At 35.8% G+C, this 20,021-nt stretch overlaps 1 protein-coding gene across 3 annotated transcripts; it reads right to left on the reverse strand.

The window, feature by feature from the left end:
* Positions 1-1,397: 1,397 nt before the first annotated feature.
* On the reverse strand, positions 1,398-9,026 carry LOC132641578 (probable methyltransferase PMT2). Of its 3 annotated transcripts, none has more exons than XM_060358619.1 (7): positions 8,765-9,026; positions 7,167-7,836; positions 6,858-7,068; positions 6,416-6,710; positions 4,727-5,101; positions 3,432-3,509; positions 1,398-2,025 (listed from the first exon to the last, which is right to left on the reverse strand). In XM_060358619.1, exons 2-7 carry the CDS (start codon positions 7,809-7,811, stop codon positions 1,791-1,793), a joined length of 1,839 nt encoding a protein of 612 aa, XP_060214602.1. In that variant the 5' UTR covers positions 7,812-7,836; positions 8,765-9,026; the 3' UTR covers positions 1,398-1,790. The 3 variants fall into 3 exon arrangements, with proteins under 3 accessions (XP_060214602.1, XP_060214600.1, XP_060214601.1); XM_060358617.1 differs by having other exon boundaries at positions 7,167-7,880; XM_060358618.1 differs by having other exon boundaries at positions 7,167-7,818; positions 8,765-9,025.
* Between the last annotated feature and the right edge of the window lie 10,995 nt (positions 9,027-20,021).

Raw genomic sequence — 20,021 nt, forward strand, 5'->3', positions numbered from 1 at the left:
ATTCAACATTGTTGTCTTTGACAAGTTATTCTTATCCCTGGTCAATCAGTGAGGATTCACGTCGCGATGATGTCATCGTTTTTGTCTTGCTACTTGATATAACACATTTCAGTTTAATTACTTTGTATAATATTTTTTAATAGCTTTTACATTAAATATTTCATAAGAAACAAATAGAAGTTTTATTTGATGGCGTACTATAAATAGGTTTGTGGAGGTCTGTGTCATTACATTTGAATGATGGTGTATTCTTAGGTGACACTTTAAAACTAAAATAATCGAAAATTAACCGAACCGTATCGATACCGAAGAAAAACCGAGATGATGGAACGGTCTCGAAAAGTCTAATTTTGATTATACAAAATAAAATAACCTAAAAATTGAAATGGTATAATTTTTTTAAAATAACCAACTGAACCGCCCCATTGACACCCTGGAGCGGTTTATCCCTCAAAGTGTCTACTCGCTGAAAATATCTCAGAGTCTGACCAGTTTATTTCGGATACTAACTGGTTAAACCAAAAATATATAAAATAGGTGGGGCAGTCCCGACATGTATTTTGGCGGTCATGGCAAGGCTGAGACACATGTTCTTTCTAGGGCTGTGAATGGATGTTAGATTGATATGGCTGATAGAGATTGTGTTTCTTTTTTTTTTTTTTTTTCTTTTGGCTTAGATTTTAGATACAGATGTCTCATTGTGTGTGCTTCATCTCTTTTCTTCACTTTGAAAACAAAATTTGTCTCAAATAATTGTACCCCACTGTCAATCCCCGTAGCCTAGTGATAACTGTTGTCGCTAGTCAATAGAGGCGGATAGCTTATTGAGTTATGAATATATTATTATATATGTTATATCATTAAGTTATGAACATATTATTTATACATATAATAAAGTGAGTTTTCTTAAAATAAATATAGAATTTCGACCAAAGCTACTAAGTTCTTCTAACCCGTTACTATTACTTTAGCTCCGCCCCTGCTAGTCAAAGTGTAACTAATACAAAAGAAGCGCACAGTGATATCTTTGATTTTGATAATAAGATCAGTGTCCTGTAGTTCCTAGGACAAGATCAATGGTTATTTACCATTTATGTTGCAGATCACTGGCTCCCATGCCGTTTCATTTTGTGTAATTTTTTGCTTTTTTTCTCAAGGATATATCTTCATTTATGTAATGTTGAAGTTTCTCCAGTTCTGCAATTAAATATAATACTCCATTTCTGCAGAACATTTTTCTTATGTATTCTCTAATTAATTCCAATCAGCTAATGTAACATACCGTCACCATCTACTAAGGAGAAAGAACCTTGATAGCTACAACTATCTGTCTAGATAGAGAGAGAGAGACACACACACACACACAACTCCCCCTCATTCTATCGAAGAGATAACAATTCCCGAATCAAGATATCATTTAAGGAATAAAACAGATCCAGAGCCAAAGGTTCCACTTTAATTGAACACATTACAGAGTCAGTTTTTCGAGGAAAGAAAATGTTCCTAAAGACTTTTGAAATAATAATGCCATGTTGCTCATATTTTAGTGTCATTATCTAACGAGACATGGAAAAGAGAAGAAAATGAAGACGGTTATATAAAGGGTAAATCATCTGGTATAATTTATGGATCCATCAAGACTGACATACGCAGTGGAGCTTCCTCCCAAGGACCCAGCTCGATCAAAACTTTCTAGTGGTGAAATGTCTGTCATAACCATGGATTTGTACTCATAAGATGTTGGTTGATCCATACGAATACATGGGTCAGATAACATCTTCTGTGGCTTCTCATTGAGCGGATGTGGAGTTGTTATCACCGAGAGTCCAATATTGTTTGACAGCAACCAGTATTTTCTCAGGGACAAGGGGACCGTCCTCGTGATCCATCAATTTGAAATTCCACCTCATGCCTACTACTATCTTCTTCACCTTGATCAGCACATCTACATTGTCTCTAAGAATGACAGCTCCTTCTGGACGCAAAATACGGTCCATCTCTAAGAGAATGTCTTCAAATTCACACCTAAATAATTAGAAAACAGTCAACACAAGAATGTTAAATTGTTAATTTAGGCGAAGACATCAATTACTTTTTTATATAGCTCCATTTTTTTTTCTTTTTCTGGCTGGGGGTCAATAGGTGGGGGAGATGTGAGCAACCAGAGTGATGAGTTGGTATTACTGTTTCAATAAGAAGAACAATGCAATTACCAATAACAGCATATAAAGTCACAGCAGCAGAAGGGAGAAATTGCGGTGAATTTAGCCACAGCACATATGATTTTCTGCTGGTACTTCAAATATCAGTCGTCATATCAATACTTGATCTTGAGAAGGTTACTCCTCTAAAATTTTAAGTGGCTAACCATTTATTATCAGTCTTTATTATTTATTTAAGCTGCCTTCGCTTTTATCACATATCCCAATTAGTTAGATGCTTTTACTTAAATGGCCACGTTTCCTTAGTCCAAGTATTTGAACAGTTGGTATTACTGTTTCAATAAGAAGAACAATGCAATTACCAATAACAGCATATAAAGTCACAGCAGCAGAAGGGAGAAATTGCGGTGAATTTAGCCACAGCACATATGATTTTCTGCTGGTACTTCAAATATCAGTCGTCATATCAATACTTGATCTTGAGAAGGTTACTCCTCTAAAATTTTAAGTGGCTAACCATTTATTATCAGTCTTTATTATTTATTTAAGCTGCCTTCGCTTTTATCACATATCCCAATTAGTTAGATGCTTTTACTTAAATGGCCACGTTTCCTTAGTCCAAGTATTTGAACGTATCTGAGTTAAAATAATTTCCATTGTTCTGAAATTATTGGCGACAGATTAACCAACGTTCACAAATGCAACTTTGTCTATATACCTACCTCTAATACAATGACAAAAAAGACTCTTAAAATTTTATCTCTGTTTGGTCAGAAGGGCTCATCAAAATAGGGAGTTTGTCACAAAAGACTACAGGAACACATAATAATCACGACACAGACACAACCTGGCAATCACAGAAATGAAAATGCAGCAACTAGGTATGTGTATTCGTAATTTAGTCTGCCCAAAGGCACAATATTCTACAAGTTGTTTAACAGTTTTGCTAATCCTAGAGTGTGACAATAAATGGGACTCAAAATGTTACTTGGAAGACGCTTTGTCTAAATCACCGTATTGACGACCAGCTTGTTCCTTTATTTCAAAACATGAGACAATATTAGTTGTTTCATGCGCTTCAGGAGGAAAAAAGAATTTGTGCGTAGAAGCAATTAAGACGTGTCACTTAAGCAGCCAACTAGGCATGGCCAATAATAGGACCTTCATAAAGGAGCTGCAATAGCCACAGAGCTATTAGGCCCTTTATCTCAATGAAGAACATGCTAAGAAGTAAATTAGCAACATAAATGACAAAGATAAAAAACTTACTTGTCCTTGTATAAACTGAAAAGGCCACTAGCATGAATGAGATCATATGTTCTTGGGTATGTTGAAAATGCTTCGCACCTGAATCAGAAGATAATTATATTTTCAGAGGATAGCTTTCTCTTACATAAGGAAGAGAAATAAAATAGAAGAAAGAAAAACATAACATTGTATCTCCTTGTTAAAAAAACAAAGATAAATCTGATACAGGCTGTTCTCCAAACAGAACATTGCGTAATCTTTGACATCCCATTTTCCATTCAATAAAGCAGGAGGCTGGTAGAAACAAGTGAAGAAAATTAGTTTTTGTATATATGAACCTTAGGTGCATTTGTGAAACATTTTCATGGAATCATAAGAGGTGATTCATCAAAAATGAAATGCAGTAGTCATCTATTTAATTTTGTTTCAGCTACAGTTACTCGAGATCATGTTCAACCCCTTCTTATTACCACTAAGCCACTGAGAAGCAACAGATGAGCTGCCCCTAGACGTAGAATTTCTTTGTCATGATAAAAGCAATGACCTAACCAAACGGATTGGAAGGACAATTGAAATCCTTTTCTGCAAAATGTCATCTAAGTTTAAGGCAGTTTTTTTGTTACGTATTTAACTCTGAAGACTGATTTTATAGATCTCTCACAGTCAACACCTTAAAATTTTCTCCACCTAATCCAGAAGTAGTAATGCAAATAACTAATATCAGGCTCTATATCAAACGCTTCCTTTCATAGGATAATTCTTTTCAAAAGAAAGGAATGTTTTTCATGGAGCTTATTGGGTTACTGAAAGTTAGAGGAACCAGAATGCCTTCTCAGCCTCAAATCTAGCATATGGAATCATTCCTTAAATCACTAATAAAATTGGAATCATTACTTAGAGTTTGATTCCAGTCATTCACAATATGCCAATGGATTGCCATTGGCTACAGACAGCAAAACCCATTTAGATATTTACATGGGTGGAAGTCTTGATTCTTAGCTCAGCATGTAAACAAAACAGATTGAACCAGGGGAAAAAGAGAGTTCGTTATCAGGCTCTTTTGCCCGTTAAATCAAAAGTCTAAAAACTGCAAGATTAATGACTAGTTGGAAAAAGAGAGGGTTCCTTATCATGGTCTTTTGCCCGTTAAATCAAATGTCTAAAACTGCAAGATTAATGACTAGTTGTCTACTACCATGAAATTGAATGATGAGTAAACACAGATTGAATTCCTAAAAAGTGACCATTATCCAAGATTATGAGGGAGACAGCGAGAACTACATCATCATCTCAATACCAATACTAGTTGTACGTACCAGTCATGATAGATGCCAATGAGTCCCCGTTCATATATAACTCCCAAAGTATTCTTCTGAGCTATTGTTGGCATAACATTCATAACCCAAAACTTGGGAGAGTGAAGTGCTGCTGCAAAACCTCCTAGTCCAGCATTCATGTCCATAATGTTGCGGTACCTTCCGGTGTCCAGGAGTTTGTTGATCTTCTTGTAAGCACTTACGTGTTTCTTCCACTTCTTGTTGTCTTCCTGGTATTTCTCAACAGAAACTCCAGAAACTAATCCATTGGCAATTCTTGGGGGAACAGCGTAAAGTCTCTCAGGGAATGGCTTTAGACTCTCGTCCTCGCCGTTACCCTTGTCTGGTGTTATGCATGTATCCATTTTCTTGTACCTGAACCAAAGAGGCAAAAATAATGGATCAGCCATAAGCTTGATTTTCAATATTGTATCTATATGAACACAACCAAGTCCAATGAAATGGCTGCCTCGGACAAAACACAGTATCATGCATTTGAATATACAACCAATTTCAGAATTATTCAAGACACAATACAAATCCTACTCTTATACCACATTCAGCACAAAAAGGCATCTATAGATAAAATGTGAATTACTTTAAGTTCTCTGGAAATCCCAAAAGTAATAGCTGCAAAATTAAACCTTTATAATGCTCAATTCTAACAGAAAACCAGTTTGGACAGATGAAGCAAGGGTTATCTTGTTTATGGTCATTAGAGTAGGACACTGCTGTTCATTATGCAACTAGCTATAAATTATTGTATTCCTGTGGTCGTACATATATTGTGTTCAACAAGAACTAAGCGCCAATTGAACAATTTCAGCTGGCATAATAAGCAGAAGTGGCTATCGAATAATTAGATGGACAGAACTACTAATAAGAGAATACAAGAACAGATTAATGTTCAGAACAAGTTATTCAAATTGCTTGTAAGTACACAGAGAAAAACACCAATTATGTCAAACCAGGGTGTAACTAAACATGGAGGAAAATCTTACTTTTAACTTACTATTAAAATCATTAAAGAAAATACTGAACTGACGGTAACATGTCTAATGTGATGCAAGAGCTTTTGTCTATCCTTTTTGTTTTAGCTTTTTTAGAAAGGGACCTTGGTTAGAGAGTTGATAAAATTTGTAGCGTGCTAAGCTACTTGCATAACAGAGTTCGCTTATTAAATAAGCAATGTGATTTTTTATTTTTAGTTTTTGATGAAAATTAGCAATGTGATTTTTATGGAAAATCTGATTTTCCTGCATACTTAGTGAATTTTCTGCCACCTAAACAACTTATATCCACATACTGAACCTTCTCGACACAATGTGATTTTTACCTTATCAGATTATGGAAAATCTGATTTTCCTGCATACTTGGTGAATTTTCTGCCACCTAAACAACTTATATCCGCATACTGAACCTTCTCGACATGCTATTCATTCGTGGGAAATAAGTTTCTCAAGTTCAAGTAATTCTAACTGCTGACATGATCTAATTTCTTTCTAAAGCACCTCAAGAGGAAACGTATTTCACAGTAGAATAGAGCTGCCACTCATGGGAAGCATGAAGCACATCCACCTTGCTGCCACTCATGGGAAGCATGAAGCACATCCACCTTTTTCATTTTCCCAAGAGGATATCTGAGAACTTCCAACACATACAATTGAACTATCAAGTACGATTACATACCAGACATTATCTGGATCAGCAGCTTTACAAACTGGGGCTGCAGAATTTTCTTGTGCAGAACGGCATGAATCAGCATCCTTTCTTTTCTGCCAAATAGCAGTCTCACCCTTCTCAGATATCTTCTTCCAGCAAAGAATTTTAGCAGCCTCTTCAATCTTCCTTTGTTCTTCCTCAAGATCCTCCTTGGGGCGCTGCCAGGCCTTATAATTTGTTTTCCAATTGATAGGAGGTCCAGAAAGCACCCAGTAGCCTCCAGGTCTAAGAACTCGATCAACTTCCATCATGAGGATTCCATCTACATGACGAATGAACAATTCATGCAGTTAAAATGCCATTATCAGAAAGTAATAATTAGCTAAAAGTATGCAGACAAACAAGTAAAATGACTCCCTAATTCTAAAAGTTTAGCCATGTTTTGTGGATATTAACACGAGATGCATACCAGCAGCTCCCCATGGGATTAGACAACGAGAACAATGGGCCATATCAAAGGCCTTAGATGGATATGGCATTTTAATTGTTCCTAGTACACCAATAACAGCAGGCACACCCCTTTCAAGAGCAAACTGAACCTGAGCTTCATGTGAGTCTCTTGGGGCAAATGACATTGCTATGACATTCCTTTTCCAAAGATAAGCGCCCCAACTTGCAACCTAGCATAATTTGAGAAATTCTTAGCCCAAACAGCAACAGAATAACAAATACTTTCCATATAGGCAAAGACAAAGAGACATATAATCAGGAAACATACCCCACAACCAGTGTCCAAAGCAGTCCGAACTGTCCCATTTTCGATTGGGACTACTGAAGCAAGCTGATCGATATACTTATCTGCTCCTTGAGGAAACTGTGTCCCTCCTCCTGGGAATCTAAACACATTACCCTCATATTGAACCCAGTTCTGAATGGCCTTCTCAACTGTCAGGCTCTTATACGGAGCATTAGCATAAGGAACATAATCCCGACTTTTTGGCCATGGAAACGGGGTAACATATCCCTTAGGTGCTGGAATAAGGCAATGTAACTTCTCTTCTTGAGGTGGACAATGCCTTTCTCGGTAGTTCATATTTTCCCTTGGGAAGGTCATAGCACGCTTTTGATCTTGGCATGGTGTATAATCGGTGTACTGAGGATCACATGGCTTGAGTTCCTCGACTTCTTCCGACTCATCAGAACCACCTGCTTCGCCAGCATGACGAGTTTCAAAATTGAGATTTGGTAGTATATCGCAATTCTCACCAGCAGTCTTGGTGACTGCCAGAGCTATACTATCTCCTTTCCCAAAACCACTTCTTTGCCATGCTCCAAGTAAATAGAAGAAACAGCATAGACCAGCTATTATAAATATTGATACAGAAGTCCTAGTCCTATTATCCCCTGAGTTTTTGCCCGCCATTGCAGCCCTGAAATAATTTCGGTACCTAGTTAGGAGTGAAAATGAAATCCAATGCAGATGCACATTTTCCTTCAAGTGTATAAAAGATGCATGGAAATCAAGACATCATGAATTGCATATAACATGGCCTTTCATTATTTCGAGCAACAAAGAAAAAACTTGTAGCTAGATTAGAGTGTTATAATTAATTATTGAGGTATCAAGATCATATATTTCCTATACATACGCTTATTTCAAACAAAACCTCCAAGATTCCTCCTCACACCACTCTCAGAATGTAAGGCTCTCTCTCTCCATGCCAACCATTTCACGCCGAATTCAATATAAGTTCCTAAAGTTAGCTGAAATCAACTAAGCCAAAATGTAAAGGTGAGATCAGATGAAGCTCCCATTCACTCCCACTCCCTAACCGCCCACCCACACCCCCACCCCCAGTGAGGGATAAGATGGGAAGTCGAATAATGGCAAATCCAACATAGTGTGAAACCAGCTGAACTTTTAAACACTCAAAATACCCTTCTGGGTCCAGCAAAAATTGGATCTTTAAAGCATTCAGAACTCTACAAGGATCAAAATCAGATCTTTTACAATTTTGAGAATTCTGGTCTACATAAAACTAACAGTCAAATGATTAAACCAAACTCCGACATAAATGAAACAACAACATCAAAAAACACAAGGTATTTCCAAAGAAGAAACTTGGAGCCAAGAATTACATGCCACAATAAATGCTCAACAGCACAAGTTTCATTTTAACTCAGCTAATCTAAGCAATGATCAATGTTACCTAAAAAAGACACCAGATTTAAATCATAAATCAGCTCAAAAACGTTATTCAAACAAACCCCGCCTCTCAAATGAATCAACTAAACAAGAAAAACAAATCCAAATCACAAATTCCCAATGATATGAATAACAGGTCACATGTAATACAAGATTAAAGAGATACATACCAATGGCATGAAAAGATTCCAACAATTCCTTAATGATCTCTCAATTCTCTCCCCCTTTATTTCTTTTTCTTTTATGTGTTATGGGTCCAGTCCCATAATCAAGAATCAAATTTAGAAATAACCCCACCTTCAAAAAACACACAACTTTGATTTAAAGAAAATATTTTCTTGATAATATGTACTACCACTAAATATATCGAACACACACGTCTATTTTGCCTATCTCTTTATAGACAGACAAATATATTGTACTTGAACTTGTTTTATGTTTAGCTAAAATATAAATCATATGACGCGTTTGCTATTAGTATTAATGATCCAAAGTGCGTACCAATGAGATCCCAGATCTGCATTGGGCCCCACGTGCAAATTGATTGGGAAAAAATGGTAGCATGTGGGACCTACAGCATGTTACGATCTAGGGACGAGGAGTATGCCCGTGTCAGTTAAATATTGGAGAGAGATATGGATAAGATAGTAAGATGCATCTTTTATTTATGATTTTTTAAAGAGCGTATAAAAGAGAAAGTGACTAAAGTAATATAGGACGGAGGAAGTAGTTGTTACTCCCTCCCGATAAAAAAAGAGTTCACTTAGCCATTTGTACATCTTTTAAGAAAATATTAATTCCTAAATAAAAATAGATAATTTGAATAAACTATCCCTAATTAAATAAGTATTGAGATTTGATCATATAACACTTAATAGGGTAAATAAGAAAAAATAAGGTTAATTATTTCTTGATATGCTAAGTAAACTCTTTTTTTATCCAAAAAAAATAAAGGCTAAATAGACTTCTTCTTTTTTATCTGGAGGGAGTATTATAGTGGGGCTAATTATTTTTGGTGAATACATTTTACCATATAGTACTGTAACTTTTAGATATATGATTATCTTTAGATAATCGGATAGTCTATAAAAAAAATTACTCCCTCCGTCTCAAATTATTTGTCATAGTTACTAAAAGTAGTTGTCTCAAATTATTTATTGTTATAGATGTTCAAAGCACAGTTAATTATATTTTTCTTATTTTACCTTTAGTAGAATATTGTTATTAATGGAGATGACACATAAATAGAGTAAATATTTATTGGAGAGAGATTATAGCTTAGACATAAATAAGGGTAAAGTTAGTCAAATACTTTTACTAATAAATATTTCTTAAAGGATGTCTAAAATAAAAATAAAAATGATAAATAATTTGAGACAAGGAAAGTATACAATTAATACATTGTAGTTAAACTTATAGGGGTCTAAATTAATATTGTTATTTTATCTTATGTTTGGTTGAACTGTGATTTTGACAAGCAATTCCATAATTGTTAATAGCTTATACTATAAATAATTGTGATATCATTTTATATCACATCTTATATGGATAACTTGTGGGATCACTAATTATAAACTAACAAAACGATATATTTTCCCTTCACCAACTCATTTTCCAGGGTTTTTCTAGAAATCCAACTTTAAAATTAGAAAATATAAATTTATCCGTGATTATCATTATAAAATAAAATAAAACAAAACATTTTATATTATATCTGTATATATCATTTTTAATCTAATAAATCAAACACCTACTAATAAAAATATATTTACCAAATAATTTTATCATTATTTAATTTTCATATTATAGCTCGTTTAACATAACTAGTACTACTTCACAACCAGTATATATACTACTGTCGGTAATTTTATACACAGGTGCAATAAATGTAGCGACGGTAGGAATGGACGGCTGGAGATCGTGTAGTCACTGAGATATTGACGATTCTGGTGCGTAGGATGGTAATAGGGTGTGGGGTCCACATGATGTTTGTTTCTTTTTTTGTAAGAAGATGGTCCAGGGGATATGTTGTGGACCACAAGGTAGACTAACTGTCCCTCTTGTGAGGGAAACTAATGCGAGTTTTGATGCTGATTTTACAAAAAAAAAATCAAAAAAAAAAAAAAAAAAACAACAATTTATAGCGGGGTACACTCTGTTCATTTTTTTTTATGACATGGGAACCTACAACCACTATCATTTGGATGCGCACAGGATAAACTCAGCTACTATGCAATAGCTCACAAATCACACAGAGGAGGTAACTCGCACTAGGCAAGCCCCAAGCGACGAGTTCTGTCCATTTTTACTTGTTCATACTTGATTCAACACACTTCTTAAGAAATAGTTAATAAAATAATAAGTTTACTATATCGCCCTTAAATATAATAAATTCAATATTTTGAGAAATGCATTGAAAAATAATTATAGTTAATAGTACTCTCTCTGTCTCGAATTATTTCTAGTTTTTTATTTATTTTATACGTCCCTTAATAAATATTAATTAGGAGGAGCATTTCACTAGCTTTACCGTTATTTATGTCTAAGTTATAATCAATCTTCATTAAATGTTTAATCTATTTATGTGTCATCTCCATTAATGACTATACCAAGGGTAAAATGGGAAATAATAATTAATTGTACCTTTAACTTCTAAAACGGCAAATAATTGAGACAACTATTTTTAGTAATCATGACAAATAATTTGAGATGAGGGAGTAATAAGAATAGATTGGGAACTACTCCCTCCATTCATTTTTACTTAGACATGTTTGACTTTGTCACATCTCTTAAAGAGCAATAATTAAAATGATAATTTTATTGTATCACCTCTAATTATATAAATCAATAAATAATTTAAATCAATCAAAAAAATTTAAAAGTTATGCAACGACTAGCAATTTCTTTAAGTTTCTAATCCAATAATTAATAGGAGTAATAAGTATAAAATAGACATGAGGTGGTAAATTATCTCTTAATTTTGTAAACAGGATAAATCAAAGTGGACATCTATTTTTTGATATATTGAAAAAGTTAAAATGGACGGAAAAAGTAAGTGCTAAATTCGGTCTTGATTTTTTAAATTGAACACGTAAAAGTAAAAGTGGACGAAGAAAGTAATTAGTAGCTCAATTATTACATAAAACAGTAAAAATGCTGGATCTTTAAGAGATCCCAAATTTGCGTACTATTTCAGGAAGACATGGAAATTGGGAATTATTAATGATTCATAATACTGTCACTTTATGTAAACGCAATCATTATTGAAGAAATGATTTAAGTTTCATAAATACTGTCATTTTATGTAAACACAGTAATTATTGAAGAAAGGGTTTAAGGCCTCATTCGTTTGCACTTAATGGAGGTCTAAATCTGATTCAGACCTCATCCCATTAAGCGCATTTGTTTACATTAAGATCTAAACACTTATTTGGTTTGAATATGTCTTAATCAGTAAGATCTTGAACAAAGTCTTAATATCATTAAAAGGTATTTTGTATGGATAATTTTTACCACCAGCTCCAGCCCTCCCCCCCCCATCGTCCCACCACCTACCCCAAACCCCCCAACCCCACCTACCCTAACCACTACCCACCCCACCCTATAAACACACCCTACCCTACCCACCCCACTACCACCCACCCAAAACATTCACTACCCACCCTCAACCCTACCCTCCACTTACCACCACCACTAACACCACCCCAACCTCACCTACCCACCACCCCACCTACCTTACCCCCAACCACTACTATCCAACCAGCAGCACCACCCCTACCCCCAGACCCACCGCACTACCACCACCTACCCCACCACCACCCCCACTAGGGCTGTTCACGGTTTTGGTTAAAACCAAAATTAAACCGAATAAAAAAACCAACATTTGGTTTAGTTTGGTTTGATTTGGTTTTAAATTTTAAAAACCGATAATATTTGGTTTGGTTATGGTTCTATTAAAAAATAACCGAATAAATAACCGAACCAAACCGATAAATTATATACATAAATTTTATAATTATTTATATGTATAATATTAGTTTTTCATAAATAATTATAAATATTTTATACCTTTTAATCATTAATTTGATTTTTTATTTACTTACTTCACATGATTGTTTAAGGCCCATGTTTTTTTAAGAATATGTCCAAGCCCATGTCTTTAAATCTTTTAACTCTTTAAGTATTAAAGTGTAAACCTACTAACAGAACCTCACATTAGAGTCTAATGTCTTTAACATAAATTTTTAGTCTTTCTTTATCAGCCATTTGATGTTAGGTTGTTTCATTTATTTATTTTTTGAATTTATACCTTTCTTTTTTCTTGTCTGATGGGTCCTAAACTTCTAATATTTTTCATATGAAAAGGACAGAGGTTGTAGATTTGGAGGTTCCTATAGAAGATACTTCATTCTCTTAACCTTATCTGACTTCTTTTTATGCTTTTATTGAGCCGAGGGTCTTTCGGAAACAGTCGTCCTACCTTGGTAGGAGTAAGGTCTGCGTACACTCTACCCTCCCCAGACCCCACGATGTGGGATTTCACTGGGTTGCTGTTGTTGTTGTTGTATAGAAGATACTTCAGTAACATCGGTATTTGCTGCAACTCAAGCACATGGTAATGCCCTAATACTTCTTCCTTGGGTAATCCTCCTAAAAAGCACAAAAGAATAACTCCTTGTAGTCGAGACCATAGCCTTCGGGATAATAATAGAAAAACATCTGAAGTTTGGGATCATTACACAAAGTTTTTTTTTTAATAAAATAGGAGAATTGAGGGCAAAATGCAAGTACTTCCCCAAAGTTTAGGATCATTACACAAAGTTTTTTTATTTCAAAGATTTTCATTTTAATTTTAGGTAGTCTTTATGTTTAATTAATATGTATATTTGTAATAACAACTAAAAGCTCCTATGCTCTAATTTATTTCTAAGTATGTGTATTAAGATGACAAAAATAGTGCAGCCACCACCGATGTTATACCCCGTATTTTTGTACATTGGATTATTCGTAAGCTAATCGACATAAGTTTAAGGACAAGGTTATTTTTGAGATATGAGACAAGGACTTTTAAACCCCGATTTTAATTAGTGCACGAATTGCTCATAAATTTTTATTAGTGTAGAAATATTAGTGGAGATTTGGGGATTAATTAACCATGATTAGATTATTAAGTGCGGGTTAGTGATTCATTATGATTAATTAGCCTAATTAGACCACTAAGTGGGCCCCACTAAGACATGGCTGAATATGATTGGCTCATGGAACACATGTCATGTGGCTGGACACTTGTCAACTTAGAGGGCAGCATATAAGTAGCTAATGGGTGACTCATTATTCATTTTTCAGCCACAAAGTTGAATAATAGAGAGAGAAGCTCTCCATCTTCACAAATTGAGTTATAGAGAGAGAGAGGAGCTCAGCCATGGCAGCTCACGGCCATGGCTGCCCTTGAGAAACTTCATGATTTTAATAGCAAATCAAATCCCTAAAGTGTTCTACTTATTCATCATCATATTCCAATTGGGAGAGAAACCACAAACAGCCATGGCTTCTGTTTTAAGCTCACGGCCAATTCAAGTTTTGGTGAAGGAAAGGTGTAACTTGTTTTCTAAAGTATTCTACACGTTCAAGGAGGCAGCAAGGTTAGAATATGAGTAGAAGAAGCAGCGGTGCAATTGGTGCAAGTGATGGTAGAATCTGTCCAAATTAAAATTGAGGTAAGACTTCTTCCTTTGTTATGAAATTGAAGTTAATGACGTTGTAATGAAGAGATTAAGTTGTATTAACTGAAATTGGAAGTAAGAAAATTGCATGATTAGTGTTGGTATTGAAATGGACAGAATTGGAGTTGTTTAAATTAGTTTGGGTTGATTGTTGTTATTGTTATTATTGTTATGGATTATGTGTTAAAAGTGAAGGAATTGTGTATGTTAATGTTAAGATTCCGTTGGGCCATGTTGGGGCTGTTCTAAGATAAAAATGGTGGATTAATTTCGATTAATTTTGTCGTTATTGTGGTCGTTGACTATATGATGAAAGTAAAGGAATTTGATGGTTAAAGATGGAGTTACATTTATTTAGTGGGCTGCCTTAATCCAGAAATGATGGGATTAATTATAATTAGTGTTGTTGTTATTGGTGTCATTGATTATATAATAAAAATGGAAGAATTTGATATTTCAAGTTGAAGTTGTATTTGTTTTAAGGGCTGTTATAAGATCGTTTCGATGAAGTATGGTGGCTGTAGGCTACTAGAAGTAATTTGATAGTATCGTAGTCGTTATATTGATGATGAACGAATGTTAAAATATGTGGCTGTTTTGGGGATGTTTGTTGTAATTTTCGTGGCTGCTCTTGTTGAGTCGAAATGCAGGGATTATAGTTATGATGATGTACTATAAATGTAGTTATAGTTGCTGGAGTATGGGCTGTTCATGATGGCTGGTCTAACATTAAAAAAGGGACTGAATTAACATAAGGAATTAGAGTATTAATCACTTTTGTTGTTGTGGTTGTTGTACTCCATGGATGTAAAGAGAAAGAATGATAGCAATAGTGTATATAGTGCATATGGGACTGATTTTGTTATGTCCTTGAGTTGTGTCTTGTTATTGATGTTATTGACCTTGTGTGTGAGTTGTGGATGTGTCCAAGTAGTGGAAGTGTTGCCCACTTGTTTTATATAAAAACGAGTTATCGTTTGAGATAGAACGTATACTAGTAACTGTTATATCCCGTATTTTTGAACCTCGGAGTATCTGCTGGGGTGGGGCCCACACACCGAGATTTTTTTTGGAACATCTGAAAAGTCATATGAATCACATATGTAAAGTTAAACACAACTCATGAAGTACCCTTGGACCAAATCAAAGTGGAAACCCTCCAAACGAATATTTTTAAGAAAACGTTTTCGGGTGACCTGACTTTGGGGGGCAAGAACTGTATTATAAGTTTGGAATTTCGGAAATACCTTGAAATAGAAGTTGTAGATAATTGAATTAGCTTTCCATCCATAGGTCGTGGGTTCCCAGGTGACGTCGGTACAAGGAGTTATGAACGTTTTAAGGTCGAAAGGTCAGTGGGCTAGGCCCAACTCGGGACCAACCGAGTTGGCCCAAAAAAAAAAAAATTTAGGCCCAATGTTTAAGGGGTGGCCGGCCAAGTGAGGCCCAACCCATGGCTTTAATGAGTATTTCCATGTGCTAATTAATTATAAAGGGATCAATATCCCTTAGAAGGTTCAAGAGACTTAGAAGAGAAAGAAGAGCAAAACAAGAGCAAAAAAAAGAAGACCATTTCGGGTTTGAGGTGCAAAAATTCACCACAAAAAATCTTGCTCCTAAAATTTTTCTTTTGTGGTTTTCCTACTAAGTTAAGGTTCCTTTGTAACTTGGTATAGTTGGATTGGAGTGGGGAGCATTAGAATCACCAAAGTGATCACATCTCCAAGTGAAGAAGACTTGAAGAAAAGGTAAGAATTTCTACCTTTTTATTGTGTTATGAAGTTTTGATTGTGTTGTAGTATATAGAAATGTGTTGATTGTATGGAAAAATGGAAGTTTGCAAAGTGGGTGTGTGTTGTAGGTGTGTAGCCGTGGGTATGCACAATTGAATAGCCACAATGTGTTGAATTTATGTTATATTCTAGTTGTGATTGTGATGAAATGCATATGGGAATTGAAAGTTGGATGAATTTAGTTGATATTGGAAAACATAGGCATATGGCCGTAGGGTGTATATGGTTTGGGATAGAAAGGAATTGAGTTGTTTAGTGTGTTAAAGTGTTGTTGTGATGTTTGTAATGTAAATGAAGTTAGAATGATATAAGTTTGTATTGAATTGGAATGTAGAAACTTATGTCGTTTTAGTATGATTTTCCGACATTAAGGAAATGAAGTTGTTTGGTTGCTAATAGTGATGATCATTGATGAATTTGGAAGTTGGAAACTTGTTATGAAGTTGTATGCCAAAGATTTGATGTTTTGCATAAGTTATGACTTTGGCGGAAAGTTGTATATTATGTATATCGAGTGTATATCTTGAGGAAAACGATATGAAATGTTTCTAGAACTATATGGTGATGATCATGATTGTTGTTGAATGTGAAATTGTTGATCTTAGTTGAAAGTTGGGTTGAATTGAAGATTATGTCAACTTGTGAGAAAAAAGACTAGTTGAAGGATATTTATGTTTTTAATGTCCATTGTTGATATTGATGTTGTCGTTTGGGTTGTTGTTGATGATTTCTAGCCGAGTTGAATTCTCGGGGTGCTATATGTATAGGGGAAGTGCTGCCGAAATTTCGGTAGCCAAATATGCATTAAGTTGAAACTTTGGTATTCATAGCTTACAATTGGTAAACTTGACCAATTGCAGTTTTTCGACGAAACGGGAAGTGAGTTTGGAAAGGCTTAAGGAGCGTGAAAGGTATGTAAAGCAAACCCAATTCTTCCCTTGGCATGCCCTTAGTGTATTAGGGTCGGATCCGGGCCTCGAAGGACCTCTTGGCCCTCGGAATCCGCAAGACAAAATTTCAGTTTTTCCTTCAGTAGAATTGAACCATTTTTATACGTTTTTTTTTTTTTTCTGAAATTATGCAATTGTGCTCTAAGTTACTCAGAAAGTCATAGAATGTCTGTATAACCTTCGTAGATGATATTATATGTTTAGAGGGCACAATTTGAGCCCGCCGCCTTATTTGTTCTGAGGCGGGCCCACTATTTACGGTTTTGCCCCTAATGTGTTAAAGCTTCCTTTTTAAGCGATTTTTGAAAGAAATGTTTTAATTACCCTACTAATCGCTTAACGAATATTATTTTAAATATTCTGTTAAATATTATAAATTATTTTGACACTCGGAATGACTTCGGTAAAGTTATACTTCTGTAATTTATTATGATATCCGAAATACATTTATTATGATTCCGTCCGACTCCATTGGATTGGTTTGTCTTTGATACGCTTCATCGAGTCTTTGAAAACATTTATGATATTTTTAAATTGCATTAGTCTCTCACTACTCCATTCGTGGATGTCCCAATGTTTCCCACACTGAGCCCGGGCCAGGATATGTTGTCAAGCGTAATTCTCTGCATTGTTCGCCGCGCCCCGATGTGAGGGGGCAGGTATACGCGTACATGGGTCTGTGGAGTATGATGTGCCATGTATGCCTATTCTGATCTGATCTGTAATGGCCATTCTGATATGACATTTTATGATACGGGGCCACGCCCCCTTTTCTGATTCCTCTGTATTGTGGCACCAGTGTCGGGAGGGTGACCACGTTCTGTCTGCCGAGTCCCGTGGCAGGGATCAGATATGATATGACATATGTTTCTGTACACATTCTGTCTGATTTGGAAATATGCATTTGACACTCTGGATTTTGTACCCATTTTCTGTAATCATTATGATTTGACTTCTGTGATTCCGCTTTACATATTCAGTACATATTTCGTACTGACCCCCTTTCTTCGGGGGCTGCGTTTTCATGCCGCGCAGGTACAGACGACAGGTTTGCTGATCCGCACGTTTAGGATCCCATTTCTGCTATTTTGGGGCGCTCTCTTCTACAGAGCCCATCTTTTGGTACAGTCTGTCACTGCTATCTGGATATGTACTTTGTTCAGGGTATGACGGGGCCCTGTCCCGTCTTATGATTATGATATGTTCTGTAGAGGTCTGTGGATACATCTGTGTGGGTTCTGTACACATGTTTGGGATACTTTGTTCTATGATGGCCTTATCGGCCTATGTGTGCCAAGTCTGCTTTTTCTGATAAATTCTGTAGCATCCATTAATACTATTATATTATTATTCTGATAATATGCTAATTTGGGTATCGGGTACGTATAGGTGCCCAGCTAGGGCACTGGTCGCGGCCCACGGGGTTGGGTCGTGACAGTAACCACCAATTTGACGGACATGCTACCATTGTTATAAGTTGAAGTGCTAACCGAGACGAGTTTAAATTATTGAGTTGGTACAGACGACAAGCGGTATGTAAAGCTGTCTCTTCTTTCTTTTGGCATGTCTTAGATTTAAGTGATGAATGATATGAACTTTGGGGTAATTCTATTCATAAGTCCTGATTGTGATTCATGATTCTTATTCACTTCTTGATGCTAAAACTCTTAAGTGATTGAGTTTCCCCTCAAGTTCTCTATACGTTGGATAGTAGTTGGTATGTAAAAGTTCTTATTCTTAAAGACTCTATAATGATTAATGTCCTTGACTTCCAATAGCTGTGTCGCATTATCTTGATACATGACATATGATTCCTGAGACTCTATTTGATATAGTTCATATTGACATTCAAAGAGTACTTAACATGACAATTGCCTTAATATCGAGTGTTAGTTAGTATACTTATCTATTGAGTCTCAGATGGTGATTTAGTTGCATATGGTTACTCCTGATATTCTATTCGTGCATACTGTTATTGTATCATTCACCGAGTCCCGGGCTGAGTATGTTATCATGCACAGTTTCACTACATTATTCACCGAGTCCCTCACTAAAGGGCCGGGTACGTTATATGATGATATGATGATGTGATGATACGATAATATGATTATGGCACTGAGTCCCATGATGGGCCGGGTACGATATACGTGTACACGACTTTATTCACCGAGTCCCATAATGGGCCGGGTACGGTATGTGTATATGATGATATGACAATATGATTTTATTCACCGAGTCCCATAATGGGCCGGGTATGGTATATGATAATGATATGCATGATTTTGTTTCGTAAGACACAGGTACAGTGAGTTCTTGATTATCATACTTGTCTCCTGGAATCTCTACTTTGGTTATGATCTTCCTTAATGTATGTCATGCTTTATATACTCAGTACATATCTCGTACTGACCCCCTTTCTTCGGAGGGCTGCGTTTCATGCCCGCAGGTGCAGATACTCGATTTGGTGATCCTTCAGCTTAGGACTTCTACTCAGCAGTCTTGGAGTGCTCCATTGTCCCAGAGCCTAATCTTATGATGTATATTTATGTTATCCAGGGGTACGGCGGGGCCCTGTCCCGTCATATGTCACTGTTGATTCTTTTAGAGGTCTGTAGACATATGTGTGGGTTGTGTATAAGTTTTGTTCAGCCGTGTCTATACGATGTGCTATGGATATGTTCGTCTGTAGTGGCAGCCTTGTCGGCTTACGTATCACGTTGATGTATTATGGCAGCCTTGTCGGCGTGCGTATCATATTATGTTTTGATCAGTTGATGACGTTATGAACCTTTGAAGTTCTTTGCAAGTTTCCATATTGATTTTAGCTTCAGTTTGACTATATCTAACAAGTACGTATACGAGTGTCCAGGTCGGGCACTAGTCATGGCCCACGGGGTTGGGTCGTGACAATCAAGTTAGTTTTTAGCTCTATATGTAATAGTTTAGCAACTTTGGGTAACT

The sequence above is a fragment of the Lycium barbarum genome, chromosome 5 (genome assembly GCF_019175385.1).
Source record: "Lycium barbarum isolate Lr01 chromosome 5, ASM1917538v2, whole genome shotgun sequence".
NCBI lineage: Eukaryota > Viridiplantae > Streptophyta > Magnoliopsida > Solanales > Solanaceae > Lycium > Lycium barbarum.